This window comes from Phodopus roborovskii, unplaced genomic scaffold, assembly GCF_943737965.1.
Source record: "Phodopus roborovskii unplaced genomic scaffold, PHOROB, whole genome shotgun sequence".
Taxonomy (NCBI): domain Eukaryota; kingdom Metazoa; phylum Chordata; class Mammalia; order Rodentia; family Cricetidae; genus Phodopus; species Phodopus roborovskii.
The window spans coordinates 40752-57180 of NW_026126278.1; the positions used below are offsets into that span (position 1 = coordinate 40752).

Genomic DNA, 16429 nt, shown 5'->3' on the forward strand with positions numbered 1-16429 from the left:
AAGGTTATAACGAAATAAGAAATGTAGGAGAAAATTCAGACATAATCTGAGTAGTTATCAGAATGTCAAAGCTGATTTTGTGCTAATTTCCTGAAATCTTATAGCTATACGAGGCAGAAAATCGTAAATATATCCTTATTTTGATTTTTTTATGCCCCAAAACTAGAAAAAAAATTCAATGAATTATTAAAGCAGTTTAATTCTTCATCATGTATTCTATGTAGAATAAAGGTGTTTTACAAGCTGAGCATAATGAAAAAATATGCAATAAAATAGTCAACATCTTTCTTTCATCCATAATAAAAAATTAGCTGGCACATATTAAGTATATACACATTTATTTATCAATTATAATCATGTAATAGCTATGCATTTAGTCATTAACATGCAGAAGCACATCCTGAGAAGCAGGAAATATCTGCTATCCCATCTGAGCATGAGCTAAGTATCACTCCTGAGCAGCAGTGCTCATGTCACTGAGGTATGTAGACAGTCAACATTCTGCAATTAATCTAAGGAAAGATGTGATTACTTCAGAAAAAAAACTGAAATGGATTATAAGAAATTTATTGAAAAAGTAAAAAAAACATATCAAAATGTTTTGCAAAACTTACTACAAAGGGAAAGAAGTAATTGGGATACATATAATAGGCATTATTGACATGAAAATTATTTTTAATGCATTAAGCTGGCTGAATATGTCTGTAGAGTTAATAATAACCAAAATAAGTACTCCATTACTATATTTAGAAAATTTTGCAGCCATGTAAATCTTGAGGAAAATTGTATTATATTCCTAATGTATTGCATGAGAAATAAATAACAGTTTTACATAAACCTGCCATTTTTATGGATTTCAGCCACAAATGATTTAGCAGAGAATTCATGGTTGAAGTGAGAACTGGAAGCAAAGCATTGGAATATAATGCAGAGTTTTCCTATTCAAAGAAAGAACAGAAATTTAACTAATACATGGTTGTTGTCCTGCTACTTCTGTGACTATATCTCTTATGCAATGTATTATTGATGTACATACAAATTTGTAAGGATATAATTGTCTAATTTCAATCATATATCATAACAATTTTTAAGCTGAAATGCTCTCCTTTGATTTTCTCTTGTTCAATCTTTTTTATAAATAAGATTGCATTATAATTTAGTAATTCAACTAAGAATATAATTATTATTAGTTAAATTTAATGATGTTCATAAAGTGATGATCACATGATCACACTTTTTGGTAAGAGATATGTTTTATTTTAAATATTGCTGATTCATTTACTATGTTGCTTTCATATTTTAAAATATGTACAATTTGAGTTAAAATTCTTCTCATACAGATTCCAGTCTACAGTCATATAATATTAAATTATCCATATAACAGTTGAAATAAAAATCAATGATCTGTATATTATATCTACATCTTGCTAGCTATGACAATTTAAGGTAAAACTGAGAGGATTAAGAGGTAATTACAGGCACAAAGAAAACTTGTTGCTCAAATCATCCTAATTCACTAGGACTTTCCTGACCATGGATTTAGAAATGTCCCATAAACCAGTGAGATATAAGATCCATTTTCATCCTAATCTAGGGCCATCTTCAATGTCACCCATCACTTATTCTCATATTATTAAAACTAAAATTTGCAGTAAGAATTTTATTACACTTATTACTATGCCTAGATCTTTGAGTTTGATGTGTGCCATCCTTTAAATATCTTTATTACTCAAAAACATGAAAGAATGCTGAATATCCTGAGACAGGAAGGTGATGTTTTTAAAACGTACTGATGACTGATTATAGGTTTTTAAATTAATTTTTATTTAAATAAAAAACAAGCTTATCTTACATACCAATCCCATTTCCATCTCCCTCTCATCCTCCCATTTCCCCCTACATCTCCCCATTCTAGCCCCCCATTGACTCCTCAGAGAGGGTAAGGCCTCCCATGGTGGATCATCAAAGTGAAGAAACATGTTCCAAACAGCCCATTTGTGCACTAGGGATAAATAACTCGTGCCACTACCAGTGGCTCCATAAATCGCCAAGCCCCCCAAATAACACCCATGTTCATGGGGCCTAGTTTGGTCTTACATAGGTTCCCCAGCTGTAAGTCTGAAGACTGTGAACTCCCACTTGCTAAGGTCAACTGTATTTGTGGGTTTCCCCAGCATGGTCTTGACCCCTTGGATCATCACTCCTCCAAAAATCTAGCCACAGCTTGTTTGAATATACCGAATTTGCTAATTTTAAAACACAGTCACAACAGTGGTTCAACCAAATGTTTCTTTTTCTTAGAAACCATGTGAAAATATATAAAAAGAACAGCTGTGGTTTTGACTAAATATTTTCAACATTTACATAAGTGTTTTGGTGCCCTGGAAAGAAAAGTAGAGAAGCTGAAATGGTATCCACAGGTTTTAGGAATTAAGAATAAAAAGACCAGTTATATCATAGTCTGCTACTTGGAAAAAAAAAAGTTATGAAATTACAAGAGACTAAAAAAGCTAGTGCTTATTAAGGAGTTATAAATTTCAAATAAATAAAATTTGCATTTCCAAAAAGTATATAAAAAGAAATATAAGCTCTGTTATTAGGAAAATGCATATTAAATTAACAATAATATATTACCATCTACCCATTAAAGTGGCAAAAGTCAAAACTCTGGAACACCAAGTGATGGTCAATATTTAGGGATGCAGAAACTCTCATTCACTATTAGTGGGAAGATAACTGGTAGTGACAACTAGAAATCAATTTGACCACTATGAAGAAACTAAGCTTACCCTCATTATGGTTTGGCAAATACATCCCCTTGGGATGTACTCAAAGGAAGTGGGAATGTGTCCAAATAAAAAAATTGTACATGGATTGTTGAAATCAGCTTTGTAATAACTAAACTTCAAATAAACCAATATACCATCCACTGATAATTGGGCAGATTATGTCTGATAATCCTGACACTGAAATATTAGTTAGCACTAATAAGATAACGTAACAAACCATGGAGAAAACTAAATGAAATAAATAATGGTACAACATAAACTTTATGTTATAGGATTTTAGACAAGACAAAACTATGGAAACAATAAAGAAATTTAAGATTTCCATAAGTTAAACATTAAGTAGAGAAGGATGAACAGGCATAACAGGATTTTCAGAGCAACAAAATAATCTATCTGATCTTTCGACAGGAGACGTATATTATTAATTTATCCAAACACTACAGTAAACATTGGGACAGGGAAGAGACAACTGAAAGAAATAAATCCCCTATTGAGGTGAGAAAGTGGAGAATGTGTATAAAGATGCACAGGAAGTATGATGGAGGAACACTGAGTTTGACAAGTTTTGTTTGAGATAGATAAGAGAAGGTCTTTTTCTAGGTAGGATGTCAGTGGAGGTAGGTCAGCCAGGTACTGTCTCTGTTCTTTAAGCTAGCAGTTTTCACCACATCATCTCAGCATCTGGCTTCTGAATCTTTATTAGTAGAACTGAAAGATTGAGATTTAGTAAAAAACAACATATATTCTGTCAAATTACTTGATGTAAAACTTAAATATCTGTATAAAACAAAATAAACCAAAAAATAAAGATTAAATTTCATCAAAATTTCAATTTTAAAAAGAAGAGTTCTGTGTAGAAAATGTTTACAAATTTCAAATTTAATATAATGATATTCACTTTAGGACATTATTTTTATTTTGGTTAGGCTATTTTATTCCATAACAATCAAAATAAAATTTAAATTACGAATATATATGCTCTTCAATACTATGGATTTGATTACTCAGAAATTTTGATATTTATGATAACAGTAAGCATGATTCTTACATATAAATTAAATAAATCTACCATTGTAATAGAAAATAATTTCTTTCTACTTCACTAGGAGCAAAAAAGCACTTTCAGGCACAGAGAGATGGCTCAGCTAGTAATTCCCTTACTATGCAAGTGTTAGGACAGGAGTTTCAGTTTCTAGCACCCTTGTAAATACTAAGCAGTTATGGTGTCCTCCTGAATTCCCACCAGCACAGGATATGGAGAAAAAACCCATAGCACAAACTGACTAAGGACACAAATTCTACGAGATCCTGTCCCGATATGCAAGGTGGAGAGTGTTCTAGCAAAGAACTCAACATAAACCTCTGGGTTGTACATAAACACATATATACATGTTCTTGCATGCACATGTGCTCACACACTTAAACTTACATACATACATGTAAAAAATTCACACTCTATCTACTTCATACTTATACTAAAGTTGGAAAAGCAGAAGACATATGGAAATTATTTCCTGATAACTCAAAATATGTCAGTCTGAAGTATACTCCCAAAGATAATTGTAAGTTGGAATATATTAGTGATTATTTCTTTTCTTGAGGCTATTTTTTTGATAGCAACATATATTAGAGAAGAAATTTAACATTTTTGCAGAACAGTGATGTCAAAGTTTCTCAATATTGTTTAGTATTACAGTTAAACTTTTAGTTTTTATGAAATTTTCAAATAAATTATAGGTTAAGTACAAATCTAAATATTGCTATTAATGATATGATATACATATTTAGCAAAAAAGTGAGAAATTACTTCATGTTAGAATTCATAAGTTTCAAAACTAGAGGAATTTTCAGCTCATAACGTTAAAATTGTCTCAAATATTACCATAAAGCTAATAAGTAGACAAAAATTGGAAGAATATATTGGTAATGATGTTCAATTCATGTTCAATATCTACAAATAAATACTTCTTAAATGTTGGTTAAAATTTTTCATTTTAGGGCCAAGTGTGGTGTGATACATGCTTTTAATCCCAGCACTTGGAAGGCAGAGTCAGGTGAGGCTCTAAGAGTTCAAGGCCAAACTTAGTTAAATAACTCGGATCTAGAATGGCAAAAGAGTAAGTTGACTACTGCAAGTTATCCAGATGTGACATGTGTTTGTTTATAGTACCCTGACACAAAATTTTAACAATGTAAAAAAAATGGAAATGTAGATAAACACGTTAGTAAATACCATGAATATGCTAGTTCTGCCAACTTACAAGGGCTAGAAATAATAGACTTAACAATCAAAACACATCCAAATTATTTCTTATTTTCTAAATATAGTTATCCAATAAAATGTATCAATTTTCTGTGGAATAAATAATTACAACTTAGCACCAGATAAAGAAATTAAAAGATAAACAGTGAAGAAGGTTTTTTGTAGTATTGGGGATAGGAGTACAAGAGCCCTAGAACAAAAGTGTCCTAGTTTCATTCATTTCTTGTAATAAACACCATGCTAAAGCAACTTTAAAGGAAGAAAGCATTTATTTCCTCTGACACTTCCAGGTCACAATGCATTACTGAGGGAAGTCAGGGCAGAAATCCAAGCAGGAATCTGAAGGCAAGAACCATGGAGGAATGCAGTTTATTGTACTGCAAACTGGTTCATGTTCATCTTCCTTTCTAATATAACCCAGACCCTTGTGCCTAGTAATTCCACAGGGTCTGGGTTCTCCCACATCAATCATCAATCAAGACAATTTCTTGTGGAGATGGCCACAGAACAAAATGAGCTACATAATTCTTCAGATATGGTCTATCTTCCCAGGTGACTTTAGGTTGTGACAAATTGAATATAAAAGCCAACCAAGGGAAAAAATATCAGTGAAGATTCCCAGATCTGGAATAAGTGACCATTCATTTTCTCCTGATCTTATTTTCTTCAAAACAGGTGCATGTTTCATAAGTTATAACAGACAATAATACTTATGTCTCTGGTAGCAACAAATAAAACAACTGACTGGCCAGCAACCTCAAGAGGGTGAAGGACAAAATCATGGAGACCAAGATCTCAGAGTTTATTTTACATTTTAACCTCCTATGAACTCACTGTACTAGAGGAAAGTGAGTCTTGTGACTTGGAGCTTACATCAACCATCAATGTGAAAAAGGTAACAGTGGAGGGTAGAAGGTGTGGATGAATTAGGAGATTGAAGGCAGGCCTGAAATCTGAATTATTAGTAGAAAGATGGGGGAAGGGGAGGTTCCCTTAGACAGTGAGGCAATGCAAAATTCAGTCACAACTATGACCCTAGGAAGACTCGTATCTCCTATAATAGTAATGCCATAAAAGCATTTACTCAAATTAGATTACACAATATTCTTAAAATAATAACAGGAAATCTCCATGCTGCCTTTAGCTTCTTTCCATAATGAGCTGGTGCTGTCTTTCTCCAACAGTAGCAGCAGCAATGGTCTGGGTTTGCCTACCTCCCACTTTGTGGTATAAGAAGTCATATTTTTGTAGTATCTTTTGTTCACTTTGGAATAAACTATCTATTAACATCAGGTGGCCCATGGAAAAACATTTGATTTCTCCATAGAGAACCACAAACTGACAAATAGATGAGCCCAGGACTAACAGAACAAATGAAATCTGAATAGTATTTCTGATAAACTTTAATACAATCAATTTTCAGTAATGAAAAGACAAAAATATAACAGCTTATGGTACTTGTGAGGCAACAGGTAAAGTTCCCAAATTCTTATCAATGAGCTGAGGAGAAACACTGTGTTTTTCTTAAATGAACCAGATAAAAAGGAAGCAAGGAAAGGATAAATGATATTGTGAATATAATTGCTCTGCTTTACCCTTGGGTTCTGGTGAAGTGGAGTTATCTACTGCCTTTGTCTTTGTGAGTGTAGTTAACTTCCTTGGTTTGGAGTTTTCCTTCCAGAACTTTCTGTAGGGCTGGATTTGTAGATATGTATTGTGAAAATCTAGATTTGTCATTAAATATCTTGTTTTCTCCATCAATAGTTATTGAAAGTTTTACTGGTTATAGTAGCCTGGTCTGACATCTGTGGACTCTTAGTACTTGTAGAACATCTATCCATGACCTTCCGTCCTTGAGAGTTTCCATGGAGAAATCAGGTCTAATTTTGATAGGTCTGCCTTTATATTTTACCTGCCTTTTTCTTTCACTGCTTTTAATATTCTCTCTTTATTATGTATGTTATGTGTTTTGATTATTATATATTTTGATTATTATGTTTGGTGTTTGGTATGCTTCTTGTACTTTTATGGGCATGTCCTTCTTTAGATTGGGAAAGTTTTCTTCAATGATTTTGTTGAATATGTAAACTGGGATTCTTCACCTTGCTCTATGCCTATTGTTCTTATGTTTGGCTTTTTCACGGTTTCCCACATTTTCTGGTTGTTTTGTGTTAAGTATTTGTTGGATTTATGATTTTCTTAGGTCGATGCATCTATTTCCTTTAGCGCCTGAGATTCTCTCTTGCATGTCTTGTATTCTTTTGGTTATGCTTTCATCTGTAGTTCCCGATCGTTTGCCCAGTTTTTCTATTTCCAGCATTGCTTCAGTTTGTGTTTTCTTTATTGTCTCTATTTCAGTTTTCAAGTCTTGAACTGTTTCTTTCACCTGTTTAATTACTTTTTCTTTCCATGCTTTCTTTAAGAGATTTGTTCGGTTCTTTCAATTTTTTGTTTTTTCTTCCATTTCTTTAAGGGATTTTCTCACATCATCTTTGAGGGCCTCTATCATTTTTATGAAGTTATTTTTTAAGTTGTTCTCTTCTGCTTCATATGCTTTGGGGTGTTCAGTTCTAGTTGGAGTAGAGTCCCTAGATTCTGGTGTTGTCATGTTTGTCTCTCTATTGTTAGTTGTTTTCTTGTATTGTCATCTTGCCATCACTTCTTTCAGTAGGGGCAGATGTGGTCTCTTTCTATTTCTCTCTCTCTATGGTATTCCCCAGGTGGGCTTAGGTGGATCAGAGGTTCGAAGTGTGTAGCTCTGGGTGGTCCCACCTCTTTAGGAGGTCTGTACTTAGGCAGCCGCCTGGCAATGAGAGTCAAAGATCAGGCTCCAGCAGAGACCTGGCAATGGGTCTTAAAGATACAGCAGGCAGGAACTCAGGATGGCCCCAAGGAGATAGGCCGATCTCTGGGAGGGGCCCAGAACTCCAGCAGAGGACTGGCAGTCAGGGTCAGAGATCAGGTACATGAAGGTTCAGGATGGTCCTGCTTGGATAGGCAGGTCTAGTGTGCTCAGAACAGCTCCAGGAAGTTCCCTGAAGGTGGCAGGATTGTTGGATCAGCCCTCGATTCCAGTGCTCAACCAGAGAGGTGTGGTAGTGGGCAGGGTAGGGCATAGGATAGGGGGAGGGCAGGCTCTTGGAGTTGGTGGGTAGGTTTGTATCAGAGCACCAGGGGCACTCTTGCTGGGGACTGGACACAGGAAGGAGCAATATCTGAGGCCAATCCACGGAGTTCCCAGGGAAGGGGTGTGGGGTGGGATTCAACCCGAATTTGTCCTAGACTCACCTCTAGCACAGGCCTGGTGATGGGGGTCAATGTTCTTGTAGGCAGTGACTCAGGATATTCCAGTGCCTGAGCATATAGGTGGTGTGGATAGGAGTATCTAGCCAGTGCCAGGCACTCTCCAGCTGAGGTCTCTCTATGCTGGAGTACATTTTGAGTTGAGGTATGAACACATTTTTGTAAGGTATATCTCTTATTGTTACTCAGGTTTAGTGTTTTAAAGTTGCCATTTAAAGATAGTCACTATCTAATTGTATTTAAGGCCTGCTCCATGAGATGGAATAGCTAGTAAGTGCTCAGGTGGCCAAGATCCTGAGACTAAATAGTCTAGTAATCTAGACTAACACTAAATACTATTGTTCTGCTAAGGATATATAGCAAATACAATGACTTCTAATTCTGATATACACATAGATTAGTGTTTTCTTCAGTCATCTTCAGAGAAGTTACCCCTTGCAGCAAAAAGGAATAGATACAGAGACCCATGATGAATAATCTGCGGAGAGAGAGAGAGAGAGAGAGAGAGAGAGAGAGAGAGAGAGAGAGAGAGAAAGAGAGACTTTGGAAAATTCAGTTGTAAATGGGGTGTCTACATCAAGTCTTTCCTCTCAGGGCTTAGGAAATCCTGTTCAAGAAGGAGCAGAAAGATTTTACAAGTCAATGGAGACAAAAGACACCAAGGAAATAAGAATTGAAGGGTTGTCACACATGTAAACTCAGAGAGACCGACTGTGTAAGCATGAATAGGGTCTACACAGGTGTAATGCAGATGGGGACCTAACACTATGATAGAAAGTAGACATATGCCCCAGTCCCTAACTCAGACATTATCTCCAAGTGATAACCAGTTGTAAATGAAAAACTAATTTTCTCCAAGGGAGTCTCACTGGATCTACAAACCACACTGGAGGGCAAATCCTATGCACTGTTAGATTCCAAACACACAATGGATTCAATGGAGTCTTAGAGATATTTTTGTCTCATGATGTATTGTATGGGCAGTTTTCACCTCACTAGTATTTTGCTTGTACATTTTATGGGATTACTCTGTGTATAAATGTGTATGTTATACATCAGTATGTGTTCCTTTAGAATTTTTTTTAGCTTATTTCTGTTTATTTGTTTTTCCCTCTTCTTATTTATTTAAATCTTAATTTACTCTATTTTATCATTTATTATTGTTTTATATGTCTCTTTGTTTTGTGATGCGAGAGAAATATGGGGGTAGATTTGGGTGGGTAGAAAGATGGGGAGATTCTGAAAAGAGCTGGGTAAGGGGAAACTGTGATCAGAATATATTGTATGGAAAATGTATTTTCAATTGAAAATTATAATCTCAAGCAGAGTATGCAGGTGTTTTAATTTATTTTTTCTTCTTATGGCAAACTATCCAAGAACTGGTGATTAATGAAGAACAGTTTATTTGGATTCATGCTCCTAGGGCTACAATGTTAAAAGAGTATGAACACGGCATCTTCTTGGTTTGAATATAATCTTGTATTACATTATAACATGACAGAGAAGCAGAAAGACATGTGGATATACAGACGGTTTCTGCAATATTAGCAGAAGAGAAAAATCAGATATTAAGCTTTATTTTTCATTTTCAAGGATGTAACAACATGGACACTATCATTATTATATATCTAAGTTAGGTCCCAAGTACACAGCAGATAGATTCCAATTAATTTCCAATTACTTTCTATATATTGCAGTGTTTAACCTGACCCAAATATTTTAATGAAAAATATTGGTACCATGAAAATTGATGGGCACATTAAAATAAACAGGTGTGTAAGGATATGATCAAGCCTCTAGTTGAAAAGGCATAGACAGAGTAGGCTTCTTCCCTGCTACTTATAGCCCTAATTGGACAGCCAGGCAGTACTGGAGCTTGCATACCCATCACATGAGCCCTGCTTGGATTTTCCAATGTAACATAAAATCAATTAAATGGAAAGCAAAACTGACAGCAGTCATCCCTCAGCTATGTACTTATTCCTCAAATTTTTCTTATTTATTTATTATATTATTAATAGCAAAATTCACTGCTCCCTTCCCTGAAACCACAGGCATGCTTCACAAACATAGCCCAAGATCATATAATGATACAGTGCCCCAAACTCACTTCTATAGTTTCCCTAAGACAAACACAAGTTCCAACATAAAACTATCTCACTTGAGATTATATTTTACCCATAATTGTAATATCTATTGTTTAAAATTTCATTCCCCCTAACCTTTGTTTTTATCTTTTTCATTTATTGCTTCCTTTTCTATTATTTCTTCTTTTACCTGTATAAGCACACTTCTCTCAGGAACATTCCTTTGTCAGACCAACAAGACTTAATAGTAGCCAGAGTGCACATTCTTGTTTCTCTTCCTGTTCCTTTTCCTGTCCAGGTGCCACTTTACTAGTCCTTGTTCATCTGTAGGGGCAGACCTGACTGAGATAGTGATGGAATAAACAAAAGAAAAACACGGACATACAGAAAAGGTAGGATCAAGTTATGTGAGATATCTGATGGAGAAAGTGAAAGACCCTGGATTTCCAGCCTGTTGATTATACAGAGTTGTACAGGGATGTGGGGTTATTGCATACAGCTGAATAAGTAGGTGAGGTTATCACATACAGGTAAACAAGTAGGCAGGGTCTATTGTATATAACTGGATCAAGGAGACAGGATTAACTCATCTCCAAAAATAAGCAATCTTTATAAGAGAGCAGTCAGAAGGTAGTACAAATTAGGGGGTGGGGTAGAAAGCTATTATAGACACTTTTGGAACATACTACCATGATTTGCACTAGGACTAGAATGGGAGGTTTTGCCATTTCCTGAGTCTAGGCAGAAGTTTATTACTGAAGTTCTGTTCATCTATGTGGATTTTAAAATCATGGTTGTTATAACATTCATTTGATTATAGACACAGCTTCATATTTGATTTAATCTCATGGCAGACAATTTTGTAACATCTAACTTGCCCATAAGAAACATTCCATTGAAACAGATACATAGGACTTCCCCCTGGACACATCTGGATAGAGAGGAGACAGGTGTGGCCCATAGAGAATGGTGGTTTACAAAGGTACAAGGAAAACCCCACGTTAGGATGAGGTGTTTAATATTAATTAGTTGAGCCAAAGGGGAGTGATGATTGCTGGACTTCAATATTTTGATAGCTGGACCTCAGCAATCAGCCTCAGGAGGAAGTAGCCAAATAAGAGTTTGAGGGTTTGCTTTAAGAATATAATGTGGTCTGGTGGCTGTGGTGCATGCCTTTCATACCAGCACTCAGGAGGCAGAGGTAAGTGGATCTCTTTGAGTTCAAGGTCAGCTTTATCTACAGAGCTAGTTTCAGGACAGCTACAGATATTATACAGAGAAACCCTGTCTCAAAAAACAAACAAAAACCCATAATCTAACAGTTATTGGCAAGGCAGAGGGAATGGGGAGGAGGGTAAGGCCTGCCAGGACCATATGCCCATTTGAGCTAGTCTCCTTACAGGAGGTATTTATACATACCAGTTAAGGCCATGTGTCCAGCAACAAAAACAATGATTGTATTTGAAAGGAGTGTTTCTATGCTATTTTATTAAGACCACATTGGTGCATATATACATGTACATTAGACAGATATTTGTGTATTTATATCTCTTTAATTTGTTACCATAGAATTACCATAGTTTGAGATATCAGTGGTTAAATATTTACTTACAGCAAAATTATCACCTGTATTGACCATAACCTTCTGTAAGTGTGGGAAAACAGGTCTCAAATTTACTGGAAGCATACTGGCTAAGCTTCCTGTATTAGGAATAAATACCAAGCTATTTGCCTTCACTTCTTGTGGTTGTAAAAAAAATGAGCCAATAAAATTTAAAATTCACATTATGTTGCACATGTCTATATTTCTAGCATTTAGGAATAAGGAATGAGAGGAGCAGGAGTTTGAGTCAGGCCTGAACTACACGAGAAGAAGCAACAAACTGAAAACACTTTGACATCCTTAAAGTTTACCAGATCTAACTGTTCACAGAAAAGAAGGTAAAAACATAGTCTGTTCTTGGGTTTGATATTTGTCCTCTAGGATTATTTCTAAAATGTGTGTCTAGAAATTAAGAAGTCTAGAAAGATGTGTGTAAAAATCAAACAAACAAAACAAAGCTATGAAATTCTTACACCATTCTCTGATTATTAATTCCAGTCAGCAAAATCTGATGTTCTCTAACAATTGTGGTCCTCTGGAATACCACAGATACAGTTTTCAATGTGCAAGTACTACAACAGCACAGCACATAGTATGACTGCAATTTGTGTTTTCTCCCACACTATAAGCCATGATGAATGGGAAGAAGGCTGCTTATTCCATATAGAAATGAATAAATAATGAGTAATTAAAGACAAGAAGCAAGAAAAAAAAGATCACAATTAGATTGTGGTTTTGGGAAGTAAACAGGGTATTGCATATGTAAAGAAAAAGATGTAGCTCCTTTGTGACAGTTGCTGAGGTTCATAATAAAAGGAAAAATGGTTATAAATAAAAAGAGTATGATTAAAACAATGGAAACTGAGTGCTATGAAAGGAGTTAAAATAATAAATCTATAGTAAAAATAAGAAGCAAGTTGGTATATACTGCATAAATGGAAATACCATATTCCCACTGTGACACATTGTGGAAGCACTAAGTATATGATGCAAAGGTGACAGAATTGTGCCTCCAATATCTATATTACTTAAGAAATATTTTTTCAGACTACTGTCAGGTAAGCATGTTGTGTAAAGAGTAGAGAGACTCTGTATTTGATATAATGCTGTTGGCCAGGTACTAGTTTCTTATCAGCTAGCTCTGTCTTAATTATTAACCCATTTCTATTAATCTAAGTACTTCCATGTGGTCTTATCTTACCGGAGATAGAGGCTGCCAGCGTTCTGCTCTCTTCATCTTCCATCTTGACTCCTCATTACTACTTCCTCATATCCTCCTTGTCTCCTAGACCCGCCTATCTTGCTTTCCTATTGTCCAACAGTGCTTTATTCATTAACCAGTATGAAAAACATATTTACAGAATGATATCTCCCATCAATGTTGGAACAATTTCTTTTATTTTTTTAATCATTTTTGTTATGGTCTCCAAGGAAGAGCCTTAGGTGTTTGTTGTTTCAGTTTGGGAAATTCTTCAGAATCCTCATTTGGGGAGTTTGGGGTGGCTTTTGCATTACGAGGGACATCTCTCTTTGCAAAACATTTAGATGATTCCATGGCTATTTTGTAAAGACAGTTGTTCCTAATATTATTCAGCTGAGAGTCATATTTTATGACAGCTGAGAGGTAATATTTCTCAAGTTCAAGGATATGGTCAATTGCTTCCTGAACATTGCCAGGGAGTCCAATGACAGTGATGTTAGGATTCCAGGATCCTTTTGGAGGCAACCTGATATCTACTTGGAATTGATCCATGATTTTATGCATGGATTTTCCACCAAATCCAACAATGCTGTCACGAACCTGATGGTTTAGAGGAATTTCCTTAGAAATTGTTTTTTCTATCTTATGCAACATTCTCATTATTGCATCTTTAGCAGCTAAGGTGTTTTCTTTATAGCCCGTAATTGTGACTTGGTCTTGTATCTCACGGTTTCCTTTCTTTGGAAAATGGATAGTAACATCATGCTCTGTGCAAATCTGAGCAATAAGCAAGCCCTTATGACCAGTGATCTTGGAATGGTATTTTGGGTCTAGAGTAAACATTAGCTTAAAATTTCTTAGTGCACGATCTTCCATTTTTGTTTGTAAATCATTGATTTGCTTTTCTAATTTGATCTTGGCTTGCTCCACCTTTGCAGCAAGACCCATTATAGATATAATATCAGAATTGCCTCCAGATTGTGAAACCTGAGTATGAACATCAAATTCACTCATTAGCTTCTTTATCCCACTTCCTTTGTGCCCAATGATGTAAGGATGTAGACAAGAAGGCACGTGGACTTCAGCAGTGACTGGAATGAGATACTCAAGAGCTTCCATGGCTGCTTTGCAATTTTCTATTTGCCCTGAAATAAGTATGGTCTTACATTTCCTTTGGTTACTAAAAGCAACTTCTTTCGTGTTCTTCCCCCCCTTTTCTTTCGCAGTTTCCTGAATAACTGGATATGTATACATAGATGGCTTTTCTTTGTCTGGGAATATGAGTTGAACTTTATAATCCTTAGCAATTTGCTGGACTCTGGAATACATTGGTCCCATGAAAAAAGTATAGAACTTCTGAGGAATAACATACTGTGTTGTGACATGGGAACCCAAGGGCTCGAAAATCTGTTGTATATGTTTCTTTACTGCTTCAACACAAGCCTTTTCTCCTTTCATTGTAACTCTGATGCTCTGTTTTCCTTCATAGGTGAAGTTAATAATCATACCCGCATAAACTTCAGCCATTTCTCTTATCAGCTGGTCCCTTCGCATGACAAAATAATGGTGAAACTTACGATTTATCAGTATACTATCTTCTACCACATACTCCAAATCTTTCAACAACAGCTCTAGTTCTTTTTGTACTTCTTTAACAGCTTCCTCTTTCCCTATGATTGTTACCAAATCCTGATTCTTATTTTTGGCAGTAGGGAAAATAGCACGTGCCCCCTGTTTTACACAGATATTGGGAAGATTGCCACCATGTTTACTCTTGAGAAACTGGTGATATTTTGACTTGACAGGGACAGCTACAGAATAACTCTTGGCTTTCTCTTCTTTCAGTAGTTGCACAAACTTTTTATTCACCTTTTCAACATTTTCTGCAGGGCCTCTAATAATGACTTTTTGAAGGCCTGATCTGTTTCTTGAAAAATAAATATTGAATCTTCCACATTCTTCCATGATTGAATCAATCAAATGTTGTTTTGGACTGATAAGGGATTTATATAAACTAGAAGGAATAAACAATTCCACTTCTGAAGTTTTGACTGCACCATTCTTCATTGAAAGAAACCAATTTTTAGCTAACTCACAGTTTTCTGGATTTCTGATAATTATATCATTCTCCAAATTCAAATTTGATAGAAAATTTATTTTTGAATTTAAGGGCATAGAATGATTTTCATTTTGCAAACATGTGTTCGGATGCAGAATGCAAGTTCTGTTTGATGTCATTGTTGAATTTCAAGTAATTATAATCCAGATATATTGTAGACAAATCACTAGTAGCCAATAATGAAACCTCTTGTAGTTGCCTTTTTCCATATTATTCTAAGGGAAAAAGAAACACTTTAAATCATAAGTTGTTCCCAACATAATTTACAGACTTGAGATTTAAAAAAAATGACATTGTTTGACCCTATCAATTTGGCAAAGAAAATAAAGGATGTTTTTCCTACTCATCTATTTTTAAGAGAGTAAAAGATGGTCTCAAATCATGAGGATGGGGAGGAGACATAACATTTTGTCTTAAGGAAAATCTTTTAATTATTCCTTGACCGACATCAAATGATACTTAGTTTCCAAAAACCTGCATTTTCATTTATTCTGCAGTGACAGTTGTTAACTGGAATTCACATCTGAAAAACCTATGTAATTTTCTAGTCTTTTTCTAAGTGCAAAATAGTAGATGACTGAGCCTATAAGATCAAACCTCCATGTAATTTTCTAGTTTCTTTCTATGTAAAATAGAATATTTACTGAGCGTATGAGATCAATCCTGCATTCAACAAAGCTAGATTTCCCTGAATAGATGTTGAGCTGGTGGAGTCTGAATGCAATGGTAATCATGACCAAGGGTTAATTCAGTAGTAAAAAAAATGAGGTTTATTACCTTCTAGATCATTTCCAGAGTTAATCGTTTAGAATAATATTTACTAATTATATTATTTAAAATTACTAACCATTCTTCCATCCACTTTTGATCTCATTGGTATCACATCCTTGTTTTTGTTGCTTTATCTTACATAGATTTTTGAGTACTTCCTTGTTTTATGCTTCTGAGAACACAGCTACCACCATCTTTCACCTAACATACACCACTGCTAAATTGGCCCATCTCTGTTTTGTCCTTGACGGCTTTCTATACATTTATACTTCTGGCCTTTAGCACTTGCTGTG

The 16429-nt window shown here is 35.2% G+C and overlaps 1 protein-coding gene across 1 annotated transcript; it reads right to left on the minus strand.

Moving 5' to 3' along the window:
- Window positions 1–13462: 13462 nt before the first annotated feature.
- LOC127218676 (vigilin) lies at window positions 13463–15484 on the minus strand. The gene has a single exon (XM_051179695.1). The coding sequence runs from the start codon at window positions 15482–15484 to the stop codon at window positions 13463–13465; it is 2022 nt and encodes a 673-aa protein (XP_051035652.1).
- Window positions 15485–16429: the final 945 nt, after the last annotated feature.